This window comes from Micropterus salmoides, unplaced genomic scaffold, assembly GCF_014851395.1.
Source record: "Micropterus salmoides isolate LMB-PRFRI ecotype aquatic unplaced genomic scaffold, ASM1485139v1 Ms_hic_scaffold_23, whole genome shotgun sequence".
Classification (NCBI taxonomy): Eukaryota; Metazoa; Chordata; class Actinopteri; order Centrarchiformes; family Centrarchidae; genus Micropterus; species Micropterus salmoides.
This window is the reverse complement of record NW_024041484.1, coordinates 20,140,715-20,166,933: the sequence shown is the minus strand read 5'-3', so window position 1 is coordinate 20,166,933 and position 26,219 is coordinate 20,140,715. Positions and strand designations below refer to the sequence as shown.

The 26,219-nt window shown below is 38.3% G+C and overlaps 3 protein-coding genes across 10 annotated transcripts in view; 1 reads left to right on the top strand and 2 right to left on the bottom strand.

Annotated features, from left to right (window-relative positions):
- The window catches only part of LOC119918003 (liprin-beta-1-like), a 30,787-nt gene extending 24,590 nt beyond the window's left edge, over nt 1–6,197 (top strand). The window contains exons 18-25 of the mRNA XM_038738488.1: nt 750–864; nt 947–1,035; nt 1,242–1,364; nt 1,475–1,600; nt 2,373–2,561; nt 4,402–4,560; nt 4,699–4,764; nt 4,881–6,197. Of these exons, the coding sequence (XP_038594416.1) occupies nt 750–864; nt 947–1,035; nt 1,242–1,364; nt 1,475–1,600; nt 2,373–2,561; nt 4,402–4,560; nt 4,699–4,764; nt 4,881–4,970 (957 nt within the window). The 3' untranslated portion in view covers nt 4,971–6,197. The remainder of the gene's footprint in view (nt 1–749; nt 865–946; nt 1,036–1,241; nt 1,365–1,474; nt 1,601–2,372; nt 2,562–4,401; nt 4,561–4,698; nt 4,765–4,880) is intronic.
- A 122-nt stretch (nt 6,198–6,319) lies between these two features.
- On the bottom strand, nt 6,320–12,935 carry LOC119918004 (NADH-cytochrome b5 reductase 3). Its single transcript, XM_038738489.1, has 9 exons — nt 12,778–12,935; nt 12,381–12,506; nt 12,128–12,200; nt 11,398–11,504; nt 11,181–11,310; nt 10,973–11,056; nt 9,293–9,378; nt 9,076–9,175; nt 6,320–7,117 (listed from the first exon to the last, which is right to left on the bottom strand). The coding sequence occupies exons 1-9, from the start codon at nt 12,796–12,798 to the stop codon at nt 6,945–6,947; spliced, it is 900 nt and encodes a 299-aa protein (XP_038594417.1). The 5' UTR covers nt 12,799–12,935; the 3' UTR covers nt 6,320–6,944.
- A 1,965-nt stretch (nt 12,936–14,900) lies between these two features.
- Nucleotides 14,901–26,219, bottom strand: part of syt1a (synaptotagmin Ia) — a 193,138-nt gene continuing 181,819 nt past the window's right edge. For 7 of the 8 annotated variants that reach the window (XM_038738997.1, XM_038739004.1, XM_038738996.1 and 4 more), the window contains 2 exons: nt 22,135–22,268; nt 18,791–18,997 (listed from right to left, as the gene is read on the bottom strand). In XM_038738997.1, coding sequence (XP_038594925.1) covers nt 18,791–18,997; nt 22,135–22,268 — 341 coding nt within the window. Of the gene's footprint in view, nt 18,998–22,134; nt 22,269–26,219 lie in introns of all 8 variants that reach the window. The other variant, XM_038739003.1, reaches the window with a different exon arrangement.

Below are 26,219 nucleotides of genomic sequence, written 5' to 3'. Positions count from 1 at the left end.
CAACTAGAGATAAGTATTGAAAGTTGAAGCAAAACAACATAAAAACAGGACAGAAACAACAACTCTACTCTTTTAAAACTCGCTGTTAACTTTTCAAATCTTAGTTTGGACATCGGATACAGCATGACTTAACATTTTACTAACACTATATTACTTGCTCCAAGTGCCAGGGAGGTACATCTACTCGAGTACTGTACTTTGTGCAAAAATGTTTTGGTACCTCCCATTTTCTGCTTCTTTATACTTCTAATCCATTTAATTTCAGAGGTAAATGTTGTCTTTTTACTTGACTACATTTATTTGACAACTTTAGTTAGTATTCAGTTTTTCAATCAATCGATTATGATGTAATATTAGAGGTTAGAGAAGACTTTATTGATCCACAGGGAAATATATAAGCTGCCCAGCAGTATATAACAGAATTAAAATTAGTCCTGCCTTTATCAGCTACAACATTAAAGTGATACACATTAATGCATCAATAATGATAATCAGATAATGTACATAATTCTGAAATTGGCCATTCTGCATAATGAGTACTTTTACTTTTGGTACTCTATAGTGTAGTTTGATGCTAAAACGTTTGTACTTTTAATGCATGACTTTTAGTCACAGAGTATTACTGCACTGTGCGTACTGCTACTTTTACTGAAGTACAAGATCGGAGTGCTTGTTCCACCACTGCTTGCTGCTGCTCGTAAAAGTTTCATGCATGTGTGATGATTCTGTGTTCCCGTTTGCCTGACTAGGAGCTGTGCATGAAGCAGCCCCTCCACAAGAAAAAGTTGCAGCTGGCTCTGCAGGCTCTCGGGTCGTCGGAGGAGGACGATCTCAAGGGCAAGCTGGACCACAACTGGGTGACCAGTGAGTGTGACGTCAGCGTACTTAGTAAAAATGACTGTACTTATCCTCCTCGACTAATTTAGATTGATGTTGTTTATGTCAGGGTGGCTGGATGACATCGGCCTCCCGCAGTACAAAAGTCACTTTGATGAGGCTCGTGTTGACGGACGCATGCTGCACTACATGACGGTGGTGAGCTGCCAGAACTTTTTAAAACCTGGTCACCTTTCACTGGAGCCTGTGTGGAAGCTTGGAAAAATCCTTGACATTAAATTTTGTTTTGGCAAAAGTTCTTCCTAATAATTCTTTAATATACTGACTGAACCTATCCACTGAATAAATCATTCAAGTGGCATGACTTTGTGATAACTCTTTTGTTGTTTGATGCTGTTTCCCAGGAGGACTTGCTGTCTTTGAAGGTGGGCAGTGTCCTCCATCATCTCAGCATCAAGAGGGCCATTCAGGTCCTCCGCCTCAACTCCTACGAACCCAACTGTCTCAGGCGACGACCCTCTGATGAGGTATCGCACAGCAAACCACAACCCAAACTCTTCTCTTCCTTTTGTCTTAAAGCTGTTTTGAACGTGTCGACCACTGAACTGTGGATTTTTATTCCCTTGTTCCCACCCAGAATAACATCACGCCTGCAGAGATCTCCCAGTGGACCAACCACAGAGTGATGGAGTGGCTCCGGTCTGTGGATTTGGCAGAATACGCCCCAAATCTGAGGGGCAGCGGTGTTCATGGAGGGCTGATGGTGAGAGGGCTGGAGACAGGATCAGCATTAGATGGTTAAACTAGATGAAATTTAACAAACCCAGCGGGGATACAGACTCTGATAGCAGCAAACTGGAGGACGTTTTTAAGTAAATATGATCAAAATATTAATATATTTATAAAAATACATCACATCAGACTGTGTCAGGGTTAGAAAGATAAAGTCCTGAACCTTAAATGTCATAGTTGTCCCTGGTGTTTCCACAAACCTACCATCGTTTATCAATGCAGATCTAGGCAGTCACTGTATGACATAGAAGAGAAATAAACAACTATATAACTGAATCAGATGAAACAATGATTCCTAATCTTTTCACAGAAAAGGTAAAAACTATTAATAGGTAAATTAGGGTAAATGTTTTATCTTATACCCTCTATTAGGAAATACTTTTCAGTTAATGTCCGTGTATCTGGCCTTGAGTTTTAAGAGGGGACTTTGTATAAGATTTTAACTTCCTATCTCTCCTGCACAGATTTAAACCTGCTGTGGAACTTTTGTACTTAACCTCAATATTTTTTAAGAAATAATATTAATGGTATACCTGGTATACAGTGTGTTGGCAAACCACAAATCGTCCAAGGTAAGACGCTAGTAAGATGACAAAGTTAACTTATTTTATTGTGGTCCTGCCTGACTTTATGCTTTTAGAAAGACAACACTACTTTATTTTGTATTTAAAAACCTTCTCTGTTCTGTTTCCCTTTTTGACCTCTCATCATGATCTTTTCTCAAATGTCTGCCCGCTCTGAAGGTGTTGGAGCCTCGCTTCAATGTGGAGGCACTCGCTCTTCTGCTCAACATTCCTCCCAACAAAACCCTGCTGAGACGCCACCTGGCAACACATTTCCACCTGCTCATCGGCTCCGAGGCGCAACGGCTCAAACAGGACTGTCTGGAAAACCCAGACTACACCGTCCTCACTGCCACTGCCAAGGTCAAGGTACCTGTCCGTCCCATACGTCACAAACAAATCTCCTTCTGTCACTGTGGTGAAATAGTTTAAGTTTTACTTTATTCATTGTCCTCTGCAGCCTTTCTGCAGGACTCTCAAGTGACACACAAGGCTGATTTGGGTCTTTTATTGATGAATAATGGCTTGTTGTGTTTGTTGTGTGAACATTACCATATGGGCCAGTGACACATCAGGATCTGCTTCATGTACAAAACAAACAAGACTGGACTGTTTTTAACTGTTGTACTTTTTAGCATGAACGTCATCAAATTTAAAACTTAACTCCTAGATTATTCTGCAAATTGTTCAGATAATATCAAAAAGCAATCACACTTACCAGTGTGTAAGATGTAGGGGGATTTACTGGTAGGAATGGAATATAATATTCACATGTTTTCATTAGTGTATAGTCATTGTGTTTTTGTTACCTTAAAATGAGCCCTTTATATCTACAGTCTTTTGAATCCCACTGAGGACACATGTTAATTTTGTTAGCCATTTTAAAATTTAGTCTTTGTCTTAGTCCTGTGGGCCTGTGTCCTTGTTAGTTTTTGTCATATTTAGTCTTTTTAATTAAGCTTTAGTTGACTAAAAGTCTGGGTGTTTTAGTATTTTAGTCTAGTTTTAGTCATTAACCATCATTTTAGTCTTTTCTCACTCATTAGTATAATTTTGATTAGCATTTTGGTCAGTCTGTTCTAACCAAAATAGAGATATTTATCATTTTAGTCTTTATTTCATCTCATATAAATTGTTTTGTAAAATTTGAATGTTAGCTTTGTTCTCATTTTTATTGCAAAGGAGACATTAACTTACCTCAGTTCCTGGTGGTTAGCCTTGATATGCCGCTCCAAGTTCGTAGTTTTTTCCAAAAATCTTATAACCACATTGCTTGCTGTCCGATATAATGTTTTTTTTGTCTGCCTCACTGTATTTGAAATGGGACCAAGCTCCTCTTTCTCTCTAGCATGTTGTGTGCATCACCAGAGAGCGCATCCTCCAAAGTACAGTAACGTTTTCCTCACGCACCAGGCATTGCCCAGCATTAAAAGCACAGGAAGAAAAAAAATACCGCTGAATGAACAAATTTAGAGGGAGAAAAAATGGCCTGTAATTTTGTCTCCTCATTATACTGAGAAAGAGATTTTATTAACGTTTTTATCTTATGAATTATATTTTAGTCTTTTTCGTCAACAATATCGCATGTTAAATCAGTCAGTGTTACATTGTCGCTGTCTCATCATTGGAAAAAAGGTTGTTGACGATTATATTTTTAGTTTCGTCTGATGAAAGTAACACTAAGCCGCATACAGTAAATCTCATGCCTTATGGTGGCGATTCTGAAGTTTTGAATCTGAAGATTTCAGGCAAATGAAACAATACATGCAAATTAAGAATGTTTCAGCAATGATCAATTAGGAATGATGATAGTAAAAGGTATTTTAATAAAGAAAATCTTATCCTTTGTATGAACATAATGTATTTCAATGTGAAACATGTCTTTTGACATGTTTTTGTTGTAGTCCGTCAATGTCAAGGTCTTTTTTTGATGATCTGTTGTGTTTTTCATACTAAGAGTGGTGAAATATTACCATTGCATTAGAAAATAACTGTAAGCCAACAGTGGCATCTTCAGCTTGTGTTTTGTTGACTAACAGTCAAATATTTAGATATAACTTAATTTCAGTAATGACAAAGTGAGAAGCTCGAATGTTTGGCATTTTTACTATTGGTTTCTTGAAACTGGTGCCAAGTACAGAAGATCTGTAGCTTCCCTATCAGCAAACCCCATAATGTCAAGCCGCTAACTGTCTCCTTCCTCCTCCAGCCTAGACGCCTTTCATTCGGTGGTTTTGGCACTTTGAGGAAGAAACGACAGGATGATGGCGAGGAGTACGTCTGCCCCATGAACGTGGAAATGCCCAAGAGTAGCAGCTTCCAGAGGGGCGTCCAGCTCTACGAGGAGAACATGGACCACCTGGAACAGGTACGGAGATACTTCCACTTCTGTTTAGCTTCTTTTGTTTCTTAAAATATCAGGCAGACTTACTTTAATCACAAGCCAAAGCATTTTGGATGGGATTCATCTGATGCCTGACCCCTTGGTTTGTATATTTTCTGGCAGATGGAAGACTCTGAAGGGACTGTTCGACAGATTGGAGCATTTTCTGAGGGAATTAACAATCTGACGGTGAGACGCTGACCAGCTCGGGAGGGGAGTGTACAAACCTGAGTCATTAGAAAAGTGAACATTTAGTTTAGGTTTCAGAGTTTCCTTCATTCTCTCTGGTTGTCTTTGTGTTTCAGATCATGCTGAAGGATGATGAGTTTTTTCAAGAGATCTCTGTCTGCCCGCCGGAGGTCGATGCGGCAGGAACTCATAACTCTGGCATGTGATTTTAGTCACTGCACTCACCTTTGTGGGAGGAACAAACCGCCAGTCCAAATCCCTCCAACCTCTGTAGTAGAACATGTGAGACCTTTAACAGTATTTTCATCATTCAGAAGTACAGCCATAGCTTTCATGGCCATATATATTTATTGAAGCTTTCCAAAATATAAGTGCATGAACTCAAAATGCAAGATTTTATTGCATTCATGGAACCCCCCCCCCCCCCTTGTATTATTCAAGCATGTTTGTTATTTCTCTCTGGCTTATTTTGGGAAGTGTAGTACTCAAGTTCTCATGTATTTGTGGTACTTCTAAGTGTTTTTTTTAACATCAGTTCACAAAAATTACAGCAAACAAACAGTCTCTTGTTTACCATCTAGTGGTATCTAGCTGCAGAGATAGTTTTGGTTTTGAGATTTCTGCCACTCCACTCTTTAGATTTTTTCCAGAAAGTGTCCTCACACTGTATATAATCCTCAGACCCAACTTGGAAAAGCTTTCATGAACAATTTTCTGTTGATAGGATGTTTTATGCATCATCCAGGACACTGTTTCTGGACAGATGTTGCTGTTTAGGCCCCCCCCCCCAAATGCTGTGAGCGCCACACGTGTTACATTTACCATAGAATTGGGATCGAGACAAATCTGGGAGGCAGGCAGATCTCTCAAAACCTGGACAAATAACTTATCTCCATGGCTAGATGCCACTGGAGAAAGTGAGCTTTTATTTTTCGAAGAATAGTTTGACGTTTCCGAGAATTAGGTGAGAAGCTCGATCCCACTCTCGTCTGCTTTTTTTAAATATGAAGCTAGAGCCAGGAGAGGATTAGCTTAGCATAAAGCCTGGAAGCAGCTTGTCTGCCTCTTTTTAAAGCTCACTAATTAACCTTTTTTTGTCTAATCCAAAAGCTGTCCACCACAAAATAGTAAAAGGCAACGCTCTCCTAAAACCACAAATTTGTTTTCAAATGTGTTCGTAGGGATTAACACAATTAGATGTGTGTTAATTAGTGAGCTTTAGATTCCCCCCCATCTGCTTTTAGTCTTTATGCTAAGCTAATAAGCTCCCGGCTCTATACATGAGTGGTATTGATCCTCTTATTTAACTCTTGGCATGAAAGCCAATAAAGTCTCCAGATGTCAAACAATTCTTTTAAGAAACAGCACGACTGAAAGTAAACATGGAAACCAAAGTCGTTTTTAAATTTTTGGTAATAAAAAGAGAAAATGTGTTTTTCTTGTCTTCAATTTTAACAGCATTTCCCTTAAACCAGAGAGATGCTACAACACTGTTACGATCAAACACAGGTTTGACTGAGTCCTGTAGTTTAAACACAAAAAACAAAGCGTCAAATTCAATAGCAAGAGCTTTATGTTGCATATCCAGACACAAGCAGCAGCTGTTGCCAGACTTGCAAATACATCTTCTCAGTAACCACGCTCAAAACACTGAACATGTTTTAGCAAAATATTGACACCTTCAACATCACAATAGATGAAGAGCAGGTACACCTTAGTAAACACGTTCAACAGCAAGAATGGAATTATTGATGCAATTCTGTATAAATTAAGCAGGTGTGCATAAAAAGCGCGTTGCAAGTGGTAAGGCACTCAGAAAACAGCCAGTAATCCCTCAACTCCTCTGATTTTAAAGCCAAAATGAGGCTATAGTAGGATTTGTTTGACAGTTTTGGAATCACATCCATATCTCCAAGCCAGCAGTCTAAACACTTAAGCTTTCATTCTCCTCTACATACTCATCTTCAATCCCAAACAAGGTTCCCTTCCATGACACTTACTCAATACCAGAATTGGTCCGCGCTGTGATTCTGTTGCATGATGAATATCACGGCATAAACATAGTAAACATAGTGCAATAGCCACTGCAACAGTACAAGTGCTTTAATGTTTTCAGGGTAGATAAAATGGCTGGACACCCTTATACGCCCAAACCTCGACTCCTCGGTGCAGACGGATATTTAGAAGTTGAACCTGCGGCTGCTGGAGTGGCCGACTTTGTCCAGGTTGGGGTTGCAGGCAAACTGAATCATAGGCGGGGGTCCACACATCAGGATGAGAGTGTCGTCACTGGGAGGCGGCAGGTGGTCCCTCACCATGTCTTCACTGATAAAGCCCTGGCTGTACTCCCAGTCTGAAACACAGAAAAATACCCCAAAGTTTAAATACAACTCGTTGGGGTGGTGTAGGCGCAGCGGATAAGACGCATGCCTTTGGTGTTAAACCCCCACTGTGACCCATCCACCATTGTGTCCCTGAGCAAGACACTTAACCCCTAGTTGCTCCAGAGACGTGTGACCTGACATAATTGTAAGGTGTTTTGGATAAAAGTGTCAGCTAAATGCATTAATTTAGTGTAAGAATGTTTACTAGGATCCCTGTTAGTGATGGAAAATTAGACTTTCCATTCAATTTTTTTCCACAAAATACATGGATTATTAAAGGCCGTACTCAACATAGTGTAACCTAAAGTGGGTGCTGCAAGATTTAATCATTGGTCATTTATTGTGTGTTTTAATTAAAGCTTCACCACATTTAAACAATAGGACATTTACATTAACTTATATTTCCAAACACATCAAAAAAGTTATTTTTTTTAATGCCGCAGTCAATGACAGTATCTGTAAATCTTTAGAGCATCTGATGGTTTTTATTAATGGGCTTATTTAACTTAATTGATATAATTTGCAGTTGCACTTGTGACACCTACTGGCGAGAAGACATTATTTCAGTATTGAAAGAAAGTACTGTACTTCTGACTTATACTTTTCAGATAGATATTGTACTTTTTATTGATCTTTTACTTTTAATTACTTAAGATTTATACATGTAAATCCTAAAATATGATGCAGTTCTTTATTGTTAGACTACACCGTAGTGTATAAAGTACCTTAAACTGCCTACACACTGGACAGATAACATTAAGCTATTACATCCAATAATATACTACTTATAATATTACACACTGAAAGGAGAATTTCTGCATAATGAGTACTTTTTAATCTTTTGATACTGCAAGTACATGTTTCTGATAAAACCTTTGTATTTTTACGTAACATTTAAAATGCATGATTTTTACTTGTAACAGTATTTTTGACCGGTATTTCTACTTTTACTTGAAGTACAAATAACACAGTAGTTTACAAACATTAATTATTTTCAGTGATTAATTTATCATTTGGTCCATAAAAAGGTCAGAAAATGAAAAATGTCATTTCTCAAATCCAAAACAACAGCCTAAAACCCAAATGCCCTGAATGATTAATCAATTATCAAAATAGCTGCAGACTAATTGTTTCAGCTGTACATAACATCGTGCTGCACTGCTGCTGTAACAAATAAGGAGCCATGATTGACTGCATGGGACTTGTCTTGAGCCCAAAACGATCACATGACTCGACAGAAAGTTTGGCCCTTTTTTTTTTTTTTTTTTTTTTAAATATCACTCAAATGAGTCTCTAAAAATTATCCAAAACGGAAAACAACACCAGATGCCTCAGAGCTCAGGTGTCAAACATTACTAGCTACTTCCTCTTTATTAATATTCTCCAGAGGACCCACAGAAATGCCACACGAAGACAGAAATACAGCTGAAACGATTATTTGATTAATGGATCAACTGGAAATTAAACCACCAGAATGCACGGTTTAAAATTGTTGAAATCATGTTTACACAAAATGGCCCAAATCACAGGTTCTAGCTTCTAGTTTTCTGCTAGTTTTCATGACAACAAAACTAAATATTTGGGGGTTTTTAACTTTTACTGTGATAAAATAAGCAGTTTGAAAACATCCCCTCAGGTTCTTGGTACTTGTGATGGACATTTGATACTATTTTATAGACCAAATTATTAATAAGAAAAATAAGTGTGATTTATCAATAAGGAAAACTGTTGCGTAAGTTGGACTATCAGAACAATATCACAGGTATAAATAAAAAAGTACCGATAATGCAAAAAAAAAATCACTACTTCCTGTTGACACCTGCTCTGCATGTGTGTCAAACACCCGAGATGTCAGGGAGATAAAGCAATAGTTGTGGAGTAGTAATCATTTACAGTTTGTTCTCAGAAGTTTGGAAAGGTAACTTACCTTCAGGTGCTTTGTCCAAGGTGAACCACAGCTTGAACCGGTCTGGATTGTTGACTTGAATCTCCTCCAACTCTGGTCTCAACAGGATGTCTTTCTCAGTCTGTGGAGGGACAGCGAGAATCAAGTTTCAGCAACCTTATGTTCAACCTCTGTTTGAATATAATTATACAGGAGAACAAATAACTTTAGTCATGGGATCCTGGCTAATGAAACTCACCTGGTTGGCAAACAGCAGGTGACACACTGTCTGATCCTGTGGGTCTTTCATCACAGCTGTGATGAGCTGCAACATGGGAGTGATCCCTGTAAGAAAACAGAGGTTTTGATGAGTTGTTTTTTTTTTGGCTTTAGATAAAGAACCCTTCATTATACGTACAACGTGTGGCCAGACATGTTGACATCAGTGTGTTCTTGAAGTCTGGGCTGTTTGTCATGGGTTGGGCTAAGCCAACAAAGAAAATTTCTCTGCAACACATGACTAAAATAAGTAAGTAAATAAGCGAAAGTTAAAAATGCAACGTTTAACGCTCAGACCTAACGAAGCAGTTCAGCTGTGTTGGTGTGGTTTGATCAGATATGACTGACGGTGACTTATCAACCTAAACTGAACCCCTCCCAATGCAAACCACTGAGAATAGCACACAGAAAAAAAAACAAAAAACAAACAAATTTCTCATGTGAAGGAACCAAAACCGGTTCTAACTTTGGTGTGGGATCTAATAGAAGATGGGCTTTCAAAGCCTTTTGTGCTACAGTATATAATATTTTAGAAAACAGTGTGCAGCTTTGTGTTCAACATGACAATGTCCACATGCTCAAAGCCAGGTCCATAAAGAAATGGTATTTCCATGAGTGGCCTGCACATAGCCATGACCTCGACCCCAACATGAGCCACGCCCAACATCAGTGTCCCACTTCATAAATGCAGGCAGGTTCCAGAGTGGAGGCTGTGAGAGCAGCATGTTCATGTCCAAGGTCTTAAAACAACCACATCAGGGTTTAATTTTCTGGTGTCCACATAAGTGTAAGCTACTACACTGTATTTATGTACTTGAGTAAAAAAATCAAACGTGAGAATGTTTAATATGTGCACAAAAACTGGGCACTTAACGAGATAAGAGATCACACAACACGTCTTGGACTAGCAGCAACGTGTTTGAAGTTTGGTGTTGTTCTTGCGGCAGCACTCTGAATTTTAAGTTTTCCTCACTTTTCTGCCTTCAACAGCTCCCCTCGGAGGTTGGCACTGTACCAAGTGTTTTTGTAGTTGATAAAATGTACTTGGGATAAATCATAGTCCAAGCATAACAACTGTTTCATTTATTATGTTTCACAGTAATTTCCAGCAAAAAGAAAAAGTAGTTAGAGAATCTCAACTGTGCGCATTTGTTGCTTTGATTTCTTTTGAGTGGCAGTAAAACTACAGCTGCAACAATTAGTCAAGCGACAGAAAACATTTCACCAAATATTTTGATAACTGATAATCATTTAAATGTACTGTTTTTAGACTCAAATATAAAAAGGTTTCTGCGTTCCTCTGTTTAATGTGATTGTGCAATATTTTTGGTGTTTGACTGTTAGCTGGACAAAACAAGACACACGAAGACGTGACCTTGGACTGAGAAACTTGAATGGATCGTATCACCATTTTCTTTAACAGAAAAAATAATCTGGTTAAGTTAATAAGGCAAATTATTGTTAGAATAGTTAGAGCTCTATACTAAACTGATTATGTATTTAGGTTTAAGACTGTTGGTCAGGAAAAACAAGCTACTTGATAATTTAACATTTGCAGATCAAATAAATAATCATTTAACAGAGAAAACAAAGTGTGCTAAAGAATTTCCTGGTTAAAAAACCCAAAGTTTTTATAGCTAAGACTAAAAGTTTCCCTTACCGGTCCCTCCAGCAATCATTCCTACATGTTTGGCCGTCTTGGTCACAGCTGGGGACTTCTTTTCTGGCTGAATGGCAAACACACCTGTGGAGGGGAAGTTTACAGCATCAAATCAGGCAGGTAAAACTCAGATTGTATTGTAATAGACTACAAACACTGATTGTTTTCGCATACACATCGGGTGAGGACAGCAGGCTATGGCGCTCACCTTTGCCCTTGTAAACGAGAAGACCACTGGGTCCTCTGAAGTCAATAGTGTCGTTGAGCTTGAGGCTCTCCAAGTACTGACTCATCTTCCCACCCTCAGGAAATTTGGGATTAACGTTTTTAAAGTAAATCTGTAAACAAGAGACACCAGGAGAAGCTGGTTTAGAAAAACTAAAACACCACTTACACATATATACAGAAACAACCAAAGACTTTACCTTCACCACCAAGTCCACATAGCCTTTGTCATCATCACTGGACACCGGTGTATACGGACGCACGACCAGATTACCGTCTATTCTTGCAGACAAATAGATATGCTGTCCTGGAAAGGAAAACACAGGTGAACAAGGGCGAGCCTTAGTTTAGTGTTGATGTTCGCAGTTGCAAATCAGATGTGCTTGATTACTACTAATCAGCAACTGTTTTGATAATTGATTAATTGTTTCAGTAATATGGTATGATTCTAGCTTCAACTGTGAAGATTTGCTGGTTTCCTTTTCTCATTTATGACAGTAAATTGAATATATTTGGGTCAGAGAAAACACCACATTACCTTGGGCTCTGAGAAATTGTGATGGACATTTTTTATACAACTTTTTGACATTTCAAATAGTAAACAATAGAGAAAGATTAATCAGTAATAAAAACCAACCATAAGCCGCAGTCCTAATATTACCATCTTTGTTCAACTGTTTTATAATTCGACAAATTCAAGAAACCCTACTTTACTCCAAATTCACCTCAGTCCTCAACTGTTTAAACCCTGGTTCAACCATGTGAAGCACTACGGTTTATTATTTCTTTCTATCATTTGTGTGTCTAATTTCTTGACAATATGTTTGGTCTTTTGTTCTTATACATGTTAATATATTTGACAGTGATTAGTGCTATGGTAGTTTCTAGAGGTTTAATATTGATGATGACTGCATGGGTGCACATACTAACCGACAGGGAGACCCAGAACGTGTTCAGGAGAAGGCAGAGCAAAGCGGAACTTCCTTGTGTCATGACTGACAATCTGAACATGCAACAACACACACAAGAAGTTGTCAATTAAAAGCATGAAAAACGCTGCACAGAGCAACGGTGGTGCTTGAACGCGCCTGCTGCTGCGTTTGTAAACAGAGAGACAAACTATTTTGTGCAGTGTTTTCTTTTGCAAAGAGCAGGATTTTTCGGTGATATTCAGACTGGTTACCTGTTTGTCCAACAGCCGTAGTGCATACTTAATGCTGGGGTCCTCTAAGGTGATGGCTGCTCTCCTCTTTGAGAAGAAAAGTCTGAAGATCAGGTTGATGATGCCATCAAAGCCGCCTCGGATCAGCTGTGATAAAAGGCCAAAAGCAAGAGTGACTCAGACCACCACCAGCTAGCATTAGCTACCAACTGTTTGAGACCTCTGCAGGGCGTTGTCTAACTTAAGTCAAGCCATTTTTGTTTAATCCATAACAGGAGAAATGAGTCATACAAATTCCTGTTGGCAGAGCTTCCAACTGAACTTGGTTAGGAAAACTAGCTAATATTAGCCTTAGCTAACGCAAAGGAATTGGCTCAAATACAAGAAGTCTGACTGTTCATCATTACGTTATACTTACACCAATGATATAAGACAGCATTTTCAGTTAGTTTCAGCAACTGCAAGGTCGTTTGTCAGTGCAGAAAGCAGCGCCCGATGAGTTTACTGCAACTGTGACGGTACGCTGTCATGTAAGGCTGTTAAGCTAGCTAGGACATATATATACATCCGGTCACTGCTTTTGAAAATAAAGCATTTTTCGAAACACAATGCGACATTTTTAAAAAATAACACCCAGCATACCGGCTATAATAATGGGTATATGTAATGAAAAATAAAGTACAATTTCATTTGTTTATTCACCCTGAAATAATGCGGATTAGGAACTGCCCTTGCATAAACTTCCGGTAGAATAACAACTAATGCTAGTTACCTTGACGAATCCGAAACTCAAACGTCACTTCCACATGTACATTCCTGGATTTTCAGAATCAGATTATTAAATAAACAAAGTAAAATGAAGAAAACATCTTGACTTCCCGGAATAAAAGTCCTTAATTAACAGTTGGTGCAGAAACAAGTGCATGGAGAGTTTTATGAGGCCAAACCTTAGGGAAAGTTTTATCCATCGGCACTAAATGAGCATGACACAGTACTGGCTTTGGTCATTCCACAGCTGAAATGGAGCCTAATTTGATCATGCAGCTTTGATTATTTAAATGTAGACAACAGAGACAGCAGTAATGGACTGCAACAAGCCATTAAAAATCAAACCAGTGGAGCTTAGGCTAACATGTAGTACCTAGTACTTTATTCAAAATGTAGTTTATGTCTATGCATATTGCACATTATACTTAGTACCTTATTCTCTCTTTTTCTATGCTTCTTTTTGTATCTACTTGTTAAGGTTACTTATCGTTTCTATGCATCTGCACATGTGCTCACTTTTGTGGCTTGTGGTGAGTTTTGACTTCAATTTCCCTGCATGTAAAGTTAAAATGTCTCTGGTTATATTTGAAACTTGAAACATTCCTTCTAAGTTTTAAGTTTGCTTAAGATGTTGATATTTGATGCCCGAACTTCGCCATATTTATACATTTTAATGATGGGATACCATTAAGACAGGAAGCACAAAATACACTGAAATCAGTGCCATTTTTTTTTTTTAAAGTCAGAAACTAATGATCTCCAAATGCTACAGAACTTTACTGACAGCTTATTCTAGCCATATTTTGCCTTTAGTCTATTACTTTAGCCTCTTCACTCCCACTGTCTCACTGGCAGGACAGTCTGTCCAAACTCATGCTGTGCTGCCAAAGTGTGCTCTAACCCACATAATGTTATTTAAATCATTTCCAAAGACACCGATTTTGTCAGGCACAATTTTGGTGAAATCCCATTTGATGGAATGGTGCAGCTGTGAAAACATAGATTCTTGGGTTTGAATATATTTCACTCAGTGTAAACCAAACATTATATAGCTTCAATGAAGAGCTGGAACTAGTTGATAAAGAATAGATATTTGAAATAGTCAGAAAATGTGGGATGATATTTTAAGGTACTTCAAGAAAGATGTTAACGGGTTTAGTTTCATTATGTATAAATGTGTCACTGACAGCCATATAGCATGAAATTTTTACAGGATGTTCTTATCTGATGAGACGTTTGGCCTTTAACGCCCAGCAGCAGCCTAAAATCTATAAATCTGCAACTCCGGGGTGCTCTCATAATCAAATTCACTCTCAACTGAGCTTCACATCGATGTGACATCATGCATTTGGTGGGAGGACAGACTCGTGTCCATGTGAGTATTCACTAATAGAAATTGATCTGTGCCCAGAGCAAAATGAAAAACATGAGCCCTCTTTTTTCATGGTTGTGCACGTACACTGTGGTGTTCTCCTTTACATCCTTTAGATGGCAGTAGTGACTTTGTTAACAGGCTGGTCTGGATGATTCACAGCCAACTCAAGACAAACATCGTCATTAAAACCGGAATTTGTCACCGGACCAACACATGATGTGACAGGAGTTTCGTGCAGGAGCAGTGAGTCATACATCTTCTGCCAATCAGTACTGTACAAACACTGTAGTGATAGTAATAACGGTTGTTTTTTAGGCAGTGCCAGCATCTTTTGCTACTTAAATGGATGCTTTGTTGACACTCCATGCATCATAAAATGAAAACAGGACATGATAAGCTTCTGTATCAACAGGAAATAAAACATTTTTATTGATCATTTGTGTATATGAAGTTATATAACAACAGTCAGAAAACTCCACAGAGTGAATCACTACACAAAGTGAAACAAAACTGTAAAACACCTCGTCAAAAATGAAGGTATACACAGCAAATATAACTGTCAGCGGCTCGCCGTCACCGCGAGCGATATGGCAGGAAAAAACACCCCAAACAGTTCTACAAGATTACAGAGAAAATTTCCACACACAAAATACTCAAGCAGGCAGTTGATATACACAAAGGCAACTAGGATCTTTCTACAGCATCAGATTCTAATACTTTACACAGCTTTGTTTTTGAAAGGTCAGTGTGGCTTTTAATCAGTGTCACTGGAGAGAATCTTGAGTTCCTTGTCACACAGAGAGGTTTTTTTTAACAAGAGGAGAATTTAGGGCTTGATTATGCATGCGTACTTTGGTAGGAAATCGCAATAAGAGTAGCGTTGCTTTGTGGTGCAGGAAATGGCTTTTGCTTTGTGGGGTTTCCGCACACCTCGCAATCCAATGGGTTCTGCAATGCTGCTCATTACTGAATTCCCTGATACATTTATACACGTTTGCGTAATTTCTGTCATTTGATTTTCTTTCAACTTTGATCGGATTATTCCTTTAGTACAACCTTTTTGCATTAAAACTAAATTGCCCAGGCCACTTTTACAGAGCCTTTACTTTGTACTTCCATTTTATTCATTTCAATCTGAAGCTGTACTGGAATTCATGAATCTACTTATGTAAACATGTCAAATCAAAAGAAGGGATTGGGAATGCAGCTGCATTTAGGTATATTCAATGATTAGGAAATTATATCAGACAGGGGAGATTTTACCCCAAAGGGGTAAAATTAAATAAATTCATAATAGTAAAAAAAAATATAAACAAAATTCATATTTCTTTACAACAAAAAGTGCAAAGTACATCTAATCTCACGGTTAAAATAATCTACACCAACACAGTCCATACTGTACATTCAGAGTATTCATCTTAAATATAAAAGGGGTTTTTGAATGAACAAGGCAGTTAACAAATAAAAAAAATCCATAATGAAAATTAAATAAAGAGATATAGTATATAGCTGATAGATAAAATGATATTTGCGTCTGAAGAATCATATTCATGTCACTTTATATTCATTCTAGATATACATTTCTGACACAATTATGTGTGTGTATATATATATATATATACACACACACACACGGCATTTTAAGGGGATATTTAAATGTAGAATCTCATGTGGTATTTAACTAATACTCCCTGAAACTTCTGATGCTGGAACTGTGTGCAAGAACAGAAAATAAAACCTGCGAAAAAGGGAGGGAACCCTAAACAGAGGTCGACAGGTGTCAAGCTCCAACCTATAAGCTGAATCTACGTGTGCTGTGTCCTAACCATTTCACTGGAAAGGAGAAACATCTCTCTGGACTGGAATCATCCTCTAAAGTTAGAATATTTTTTCCCCCTTGGGCAACGCCACCCACGTTAACACTATGGGATGAACATATAAGTATTGCACAGTGCTCAACAAAATGCTGTGTGAAGCCACCCGCTCGCTCTCATATTAAAACGTCTTCCTGCCTTTTTTGTTTTTTTTGCCGCGTAAAGTCGGGCGACGCCACGCACTCTCTCTTTCTCTGCGTGTAGAAGGGAAAATGGCATTAAACGCTACGACATCACTACAGAACAAACTGTCGCTACCTACTGATAAGTCTACATCTCTAAGCACACACGGCAGTCACAGTGATACACAAAGCAGTCCTCAGAGACTCATATGGAATGACAAGTAGCTTTTTCATAATAGTGCGATCAACTACACAATAACATTGAAAACATTTAGAAAGTCCTCCTGTAGCTAGCATCGAGTATACTGTATGCAAGAGGTTCCTCCAAGATAAGAGACTTTATGGTTTTCATGGATTAAAACGTATTCCTTTGCTAATTGAACCCGTAGTAAAGGACATGATGGACTAATAGCCTGTGCAGACCATTAACTTTACGGTTATTTAGTGTTCTCTTGGTGTAGTCCTGTGCCAACAAGAAAACAAAAGTGATGTCACTGCTGTTGGCTGAAAAGTGATTTGTCATCATTGCTTTCTTCCTTTTATTTAAGCCGATTTCGGGCTCCCTCTGCAGGTGTCCTGAAATGAAGTCAGTCAACAATTGTCCACAAATGTCTTCCTAAGGAAGTCAACAAGCTAGTTCAGAGACATCCAGTGCAAAACAGCAGCCACATAAAAGTTAAAATTGGCAGTAAAACATGGCTAGCTCTATTGTCACTGTGAGAAGGCAACGCAAAGCAAAGACTGCGATTCAGGGCACCATTGCAGCCAAAGACATTGTTCCCGATAAACCAAAGCTACAACCACTAGCAAGTGGAAGTGTGCATGAAGAGAGAGCCTCTACATAAGTCACCTCTCTGAAAATGGCAGTGTTTAGAAACTCGCTTCGCCTCCGTCAATGTAAACATATACATTGACCCAATGTTTAAACTCTTGATTTTTCTATCTTCTCCTCTGATTGAAGGCAAGGGGATCGTATCAGAAGAGACAGCCCCTGGTGTCAGTAGATCTCCCCCCCGTCCCAGCCTTTAGTAAAGATTGTAAAAAAAATCATGCAGTTTACTAAAAATAGTCAAGACGTTGAATTGCTCTAAAAAATAGTCCTCTTAAAACCAGAGTCGTGACTCGTCTTTTTTTTTTTTTTAATTCCCCCTCGAAGATCGGCCTAAATGCGATATACTTCCAACAACGACAAGGCTGTTCAAAGTAAGCAGTTAACAAAATATTGTTAAACGAGCTTAAGGACACAATGGCTACAGATTGGTGCTTTTTTTCACATGGGGTCTGTTTCTGAAGGGTTGAGAAATGAGTCTTTTTTTGGAGGCAATATTTTCCATTTTTGGAAAAGCTAACGAGCCAGTATAAGTGAACGATGGCCTTTAAAACGAGGACCTATTTCACTTAGAAGAAACTGCCAAACATGGAGAAAGTAAATGCTAACTGGGTTGCATTAACTATTGTGTCTGGTAAGGAGTGTGCATCAAGCTAAACATATAGGTCCTCTGATTGAGAAATAAGTACAAAAAGTCATAAGACATCATGTGCTTATATAATTTCCAGCAGCATAATTTTTCCCTCAGAACCATAGCAGTTAATGGCCTTGTATTTTGGAGTTTTGTTTGTATATATTTGTCTGTTTGTCTTTTCAGTGATGATCCTTTGCTGAACTTAAAGGCAGACATCGTCCTTTACAATATTTGAATATATTTCCACTAGTGTCTTGCAGGTTGGAGTTTTTTTTTTCTGGAATGCAATAAGGTAATAAGGTAGAATTTTTAAATCCTGGGATATATAATATTGGCTTTCCTCTATATCTGCATTTACATAATTTAAAATAGAACATCTTATTAAAAACATCAAGATATACACAGATTAGGAAACAGGTAACAACATACAAACACATAAACTAGAAATCATTTTTATCTGCATACTTATATATACAACTGTGGTACAATAAATTCTTTCAGTCATGCGCTATCTATACAGATCATATTGCTTAAAAGAAGGGGGCATTTGGTCAGGGCGTTTAAGGGCACAGAGATGGAAAACAAAAACTGCTGAAACATAGAGGAACAAAAAGAAAAACAGAAAGCCAGAAAAGTAGAACCCGATAGAAATTAGCAGAAGGTGGGATCTTACAGGAAGTTTGAACAATTAGGATTGTTTGTGATATTAGGAGCGGTAAAGCTGGGAGAGGCTGAGTTAGGGGGTTACATGGATGGACCCATATATCACTGAGGTATTTACACATACTGGCTAAAGAGTACTACAAGGCAGGTGCTGAAAGGGTCCTGCCTATTTCTTGGTGGAGAGCTGAGCGTCCACCTCTTCCTCAGGCTTCAACACGTGCCACTGGGCGATGGGTCTCCTGGGGTTGGCCAGCATGTCGGACCAGTGGCGCAGCTCCGTCCCCGAGCTGTTGAGGCCCACAAAAACCTTGCCGATGGCATCGTTCTTGCCGATCTTGTCATAGTCCAGAACAGTTATAACAACTTGCACTTTCTGTAGAAAGGGAAGAGTGGTAGAGAAGAGAGAATGTAAATCAAGGTGTCGTCAGCATACAGACATATATATATTCATCTCTAAACAGTCACGTTTGCTTTAGTCAAACAATAAAACTCTTTAAGTCAGTGTCCTTTTATAAACCACCTCCTAAATCATAATCCCTTTTATAATTGCTAAGAAAGGTCATGTGATATGATAGAAAGCTCCAGAACCGCTACTAAGCACTTTTTTAACTTTTGTTTAGAAAAGTTACTTAATTATTTTTTATTAGACATTTTCATATGACACAGACATGAGCTTTTACTGCATCAGAGCATTAAAAACAGAAAACAACAGAAGTTTTAAGATCCCCTACATAGTTATTGTAATATGTGCTCAAAGCTGCTGTATTTCTGCACTGCCTTTCCTAAAGGGCACCTGTCAATCAGTGTTCTTTAATGGTTTTTTGGCGAAGTTTGAGTTCCTGTTTTCTATTTATTCCAAACATACTGGAAACATAAAATCATGGTATGTGCGGCTAAGAATATTCCTGAGAAAGATCTAAAAGCCCTGATAAACTAAGCACAGTATACACTGAAACGTCAGTTATTGTAGAGTAGAAAATGTGAATGCATTTGTGCGTTAAACTTCCTGGTTTTTACTTTAAGTAGTACAGTAATGCAGAGAATGAGGTGCTCCTTCAGACATTAATGTTCATTAACAGTAAATGACATTCCAGACCGGGCCTTGGTTATTTTCAAAGCCAGACACGGCAGAATTTTTGATTACTCAGAGGTCTAAGACTCAGCCTCCGTGCATGCAGCATGTGCTTGTTCAAAGGGACACTGTAAAAAGGAGTGACTTGGGCATCAATCTCTGGCAGAGAATATGAATTAGTGCAAAAGGAGCCCTGATTAAGTTTCGATCCACTGGCACAATGAGACGGGGTTACTGCCACCTGCATGAGCACAGAGCCACTGTTAGAAAAGAGCATGCCTAATACGCCATGTAATTAAATGCTGAATAAGGTTCCCAGATGGCCAGTAAGCGTTAGATGGTTTTTAAAGGGACAGTTCACGTTCAAATGGATAATTGAACGTGAACTAATTGAATCACGGTTGTCTTTGATTGGAAATTACCAGGCTCTTTTTGTTAATCATCACTGACCGGTACTGTTTTGCTGCTTCTATTGTGCTGTGAATGATTTACCAATAATAATCACATTTTGGATAATAATTAAAAGAACAACATTTCAACAACATTTTGGGAAATAAGTTCATTAGCTTTTCTTTCAACTGATGTTAATGTCATGTGACGAACAATGCTTTATCCATTTGCCTAGAACATCTGTGTAGCATCTCTGGCTACTGCACAGGTTGCCAGATACAGTAGGTTGTAGGATACAGTAGTTCCCTCTACAAGCTTGGAAGAAGACAAAACCTGGCAACCTAACTGTGTCAACAAGACTCTGAGAAGCTGCATTAAGTCCCTGTATGTAACGCCACTAAAACCTCAATTTGTTTTTCTCTGTACAAATTTAACAAAAGCAATAAAACACGTTAAATTGTGAACTTGTTTAGAGAGCCAAGCTGTGTCTTTGTTTAATATCTTACGTATTGTCTGACATACTGAATTTATTATTTATTTTATGTATTTTACGAATTATTTAAGCACTGTGAGTGAGCTGAGTGTATAAAATGTGCCATACCGTGCTTAGATTTTTGTATACATTTCAAGTTGCATAGTTAAGTCCTCTATGAATGAAACCAGGAGATAAAAAAATGTAGTTTCATTTGCCAATATGGGGTAATGGTTAGTATCTAAGAGCCTATATATAAAAGCAAGTTGATCTAAATGGTGTCACTGAGCACTAAACGCTAATTGTACTAAGGAGGATGTGGAAGTCAATAGCAAAGCTTCTGTTAATCAGCACTGTTTCTTTTCCCACACAGTCTTTGAGACAATTAAAATCTTTAGATTAATTACACAAATAGTCTAGGTCAAGTTTAGCTCAGATTCAGTACTCTGCCTCTGCAGATAAAAATGGTTAATTTGCAGCTATTTATAAGGGGTTGTTCTTGTAAATGTTAACAGGATGGGGAAAAGATCTGCCTGAGAAATCGATTAACAAATGAAACTATATTTGATTTCCCTACAACTTGATATTGTGGCAGTAAGTCTGTAATTACAAATCACCACAGCTCTGACGTCTTTATTTAAAATCAGATGCTAACAGAGCTAAAGAGCTATCGTGGGTGTTTAACAAGTCCATTACTTTAACATTTACAACAACCTCTGTAAGGAGCCTAGTTGGTGTTTGACAGGTTGGTCACAGTTTACCGGCAATTTAAGTACATTTTTAGCTCATATAATGTTCTCACTGCTTTCAGGAGAGCGTTAAATACACCTAATCAATGACAAGTTTATGATTCAATCAGTGGCACTAATTATTCAATGACAAACTAGGCTCTTGGTGAAATGTAAATTCAGCCAACTTACTAGTATAAGCAGGACTAAATAAAGGTTTGATTTGGACGGGGTTGATTGGGATCAACACAGTTGAAATTGAATCTGAGGCACATGGACCCAAAACCCGTGATTTGTGAGCTGTGACAGGCATAATCAATTTGACTCAATTACTGTCTTGCCTGAAGAGATAATGTTGTTCATTGCTATTCCGTTCTGGCACAGTCTGTGCATTCTTCATCTTTTTTTTTAAAAAAATGTTCTGGAAAAAGATTTATGCTTTACTCCTTCTTTGTCTTAGATATACTGTAGTTGTTGCTGTACTCACTTAAATCATGTTGTGCACGGTGATCTTTGTAAGACATGCAACAAATAGCACTGAGATACATGCTATATCCAATAACAAGTGCAGAGAATAACATCAACCGAGCAACTGGCTTGTCGAATTGCAAAACCAAGGCCAATTTAAACTGAAGTGCCTTTGATTATACTGTTTTGATGAAAAGCCTCTAAACTGATTATTTGGTAAATGAGCTCCACTTATCAATGGCTTATATGCTGCAAATACTTGCTGGTTCTTACAATAAAATGTGTCCCTACAGGATAGCACATTACCTTTTAGAAATGTCAGGGTTATAAGAATGGATATTTTATAAACTCTCAATTTCTGTAAATGGCTGAGACTGTACCTGGATTTGTTCAAATGGGACTTCAAAGCTAAATGACTCGTTGTAGTAAGGGTTGAGGGTGTTCTTCTTGATTGTCGTCTTCTTTTTCTTCAGCCTCTTGCCGTTTTGCATAAGATGGATCTTCACATATGGATCTGCAGACAAAGACACATTTTAATTTACACTTTTACTTCTTTGACATAATTTTAAGGCGCTCTTTATAATCTTCCTCTATTTGTCTGTCCTTTAACAGATAATAAGAGTTAAACCTGCATTAACTGATTTTGGCCACTTGGGGGCAGTGGAACAAGCAGTAAATACAACATTGACATTTTATCACTTTGTAAAGTTGATATGGTGAACAGATGCCTAATTACACATCCAGCAAACACAGCAATATTAGCATTCATTTGGAGTCGTGTTTCGGGCCACCCGATGCATAATAGTCCAATATTCACTCTCCTTTCAGCTCTGGTTTTGGTCTCCACCTCTTCATGAGGTAAATACACTATATGGACAAAAGTACCCCTGTCCCAATACTTTTGGCAGGGACTGTTTTTTCATTGTGTGGTCTTTCTTAAGGGAAATCTTTATGCTACAACATACAATTCTTGACAACAGTTATTCTACCAGTTTGTGTTTGGCTTTTTCCTCTTTCAATATGATGATGCCCCCGTGCACAAAGCTAGCTCCATAAAGAAATGGTTTTCTCAGTTTGGTGTGGAAGAACTTGACTCGCCTGCTCAGAGCCCTGACCTCAACCCTATACTAAACCTTAGGGATGAACTAAAACAGAGATTGTGAGCCAGGGCCTTGTGTCCAACATCAGTGTCTGACCTCACAAAAGCTCTTCTGGATGAACGGGCAAAAATTCCCACAGACAAACCCTTCCTAGAAGAGTGGAACTGTTATAGCTGCAAAGGGGGGACAAACTCCATATTAACTCCATACTGATTCAGAATGGGATGTTATAAAAGTAATGTGTAGGTGTCCCAGTACTTTTGTCCATATAGTGTATGTGGTTCTTTAACTGCAACATGCTCCACTATGTTCACTAAATAGTTGCTAACTTTGTCTGCCATTTGGTGCTGGGCAGGTAGCTTGCAGGGTATTTATCATAGGTTTTGGCTGCTTGCTGTAAAAAACCTCCGCAGAGCTGAGGGGAAACTGCAGAGCCAGGTTATAACTGTCAGATCATCACTACAAGTATTATTTTGTCCATTGTTAATATATAAATATTGATTATAATAGATTTAAGCAAACCTTCGTTATCAATGTTTTTGATATATTAATACCTACAAAAAGAGTTATAAGCGATGGGCAGGGGGCAGTGGTTATATAGCCATGAGAGTCTTATGTATTTACATCACTCAGTTAACCTTCCCTATTCAAAAGCCTCATTTTCATCTGTCTGAATGCCATCTCAAGGGGAACCCAAGTGGTCGTCTGTCCGCATCCACTCTGGCAATCAGGTAAAGTGTGTGCCTAAAAACAACAAACCACCCGCTTTTGTTTATGGTGTGACGCTACTCCTCCTGATTTATTTACAAATTGTCATCAAAACTAAATTGAAGAAGAGGAGCCATTAGTGTCTTGGCTTGGGCATATGCCATTTCAAATTGTGAAATAAACACTACGTTTTTGTTTTTTTGGCTTTAATTAGGCCATTAAAAGGACTAGGTATGGCTGTTAAGTTTGCACAGTCAAAGAGATCCTAATGATTCCAAATACTTTACATTACATGCCCAAATATGGGCAGCTGCAGAATGTAATAAGTTCTACTGTACTTTTTAATGGCAAAAAAAAAGCATCCAAAAGATGAATGAGGATTAATTAATCACTGTAGTTCAAACAATATGTGCTTTTCCCATTCACTCACATGAATTACTCACTAAATAAAATATATTGCTACGGTTGGTTGGTCCTTATTAATTCAGAAAGTGAGAAATGTAGCGTGTTACAGTCATTTAGAAAGTCGATTTCTTGGCCATGTATACAGGTAATCAGGTTTCTAATTGTGTTTTTACACATGCACATAATGTATGCATGACAAAGACTTTAGCTGCATCGAACTAGGTTACAGCGCATGTAAATACATTGTCTAATTTCCTGTGTAACCTCGTTTCCCGGGTGCATGTAAACATACTGAATGTGTTTATGCCTTCAGCTACAGTTCCCCTAATGGTGTCTAGATGCTGCTTGAAGTAAAACCGTTGAGAGTATTGAAGTGTTTTGGGCTGTGTTTGCTTGAATGACAGCAGTATCAGCCTCTTAAAGTCAGCCATGGTGGCTACCAGTTGCTCCTCACAGTGGTTTTCTACGCTTTGCGCTTATCACATCTCTGAACTTCACATTCCTGTCAACATGTAAAACAACATGGGGCAGACTGACATCTTTTTGGAAAAAAAACTTGTAATAACATGAAAGGGAGACAGGGAAGAGCAAATATCTCTCATTATAAATACACCAATGAAATACAAACAGTTAAAACACAGGCCATGGTTTGCTGTGTAAAAAATGTTGACCAGATTGTTTCTTGTTCCACATATGAAGAACGCATAATGATGCTTAATGATCTTTGATCTCAGCCCACAATTATGATGACTATGTACGCTATAAGAGAAAAATGAATGAAAAACACTTTGTGCTGTTTATCATTTAAGACAACATGCTGCTTGAGAAAGGCAAAAACAAATAACCACAATAATCTCAGAGATACTAATGAGGTAGTCCCTCACTTGAGGCTAACAAAATCCCCCTAACTACTGAACTGCAGAGCTGTGAATTGGAATGAATAAGGAGTAAGACTTTGAATCAGAGCTTATAATTAGTAGTTAAAACACTGCTTGCGCTGATAATCTGGATTTATCTATGGATCCCACATGCAGTCTTTATGCCACATCATGTTTTTTGAAGCATGGGCTGCACTGAAAATATCTCTATGTTTTTAGTTGCAACATTGCTATTGCTAGAAATCCCACAAACACTGAACAAGCTTAGCTCCCTTAATCTTTTATCCAATTTAGGGGGATAAGGACCCACTTGCAGATTGGCAGGCTCGTCCAGGGCATCTGACGTGACTATAGAAAGAAAACCACACAAACAGAATAAGAGTGGCAAAAAAAAGCAGGGAGAATAAATAGATGACAGAGACATGAGTGAAAAGGTAACAGGCTCCTAAAGGAGTGGGTATCCATTATTAGTCTCCTGCTGAGAAGAGCTGGAGTGCTGGGATGAGGAAACAGCGAATGAGGGTTGCGTGAGTGTGTGTTGTCACTTTGTATAGGAATTTAATCAGTTTAGGTTTGGAAATGCTGTCGATTAAACTTAAAATCAAACAATTCTAAGTGTTATTCTGTGGATTTCTGCAGTAATCTCCCACAAATTAGTTGCCAGTACATGTACCCCCCTTGGATTGTCTGTGTAAGTAAAGTTTCCGTATGTTCTTTGTCTGGTCAGCCATGGGTGGCTGTCATTTCTCATAGAAATTGCTCAGTTCTTTTTCTGATTATTTCAAACTAATGTAGCGTAGGCAGACCTCTGTGTCACAGGCGTCTAAAGAATGTCTAGCACAAAAGCTGAGAAATGGCAAAGGGCACAGAGGGTCTAGAAAAGGGATGTGTGGGATTTCTCCTTGTTGAATTAGGTTTAAAAAGGACAAATTTAAAGAACAATTTCAGAAACCCTGCATGGCCACATGTCAGTTACTGTTGCTATGCCTGTCAAGCTTTCCGTTCTCGCACGTCACAAACACAGTTTACTATGATAATGGAGGCAGATTTACCACTCAAAATTCCTTGTAATGTTTGAAATAATGCGTCATTGATTTCAAACAGACATTTCAGACAAAAGCAGCTTTTAATTTATAGCCAACTGTCTATTTTGCTGGCTGAACTGACAACTGTCGCTGGCAGGTATCATTAGCTATATCCAGCTAGCTATTTAAGCTTATATTAGCTTCCTGAGTTAAAACTAAATCTTGTAAAAGGGATACAAAATATGCACTTGATGACTATGCAAAAAGTCAGGATCCTTACTAGTTGATCCATGCAGCCATCATGGAAATAAAGAAGCAGCATTCATCTTGTATTGCAGGGAAGAGCTAA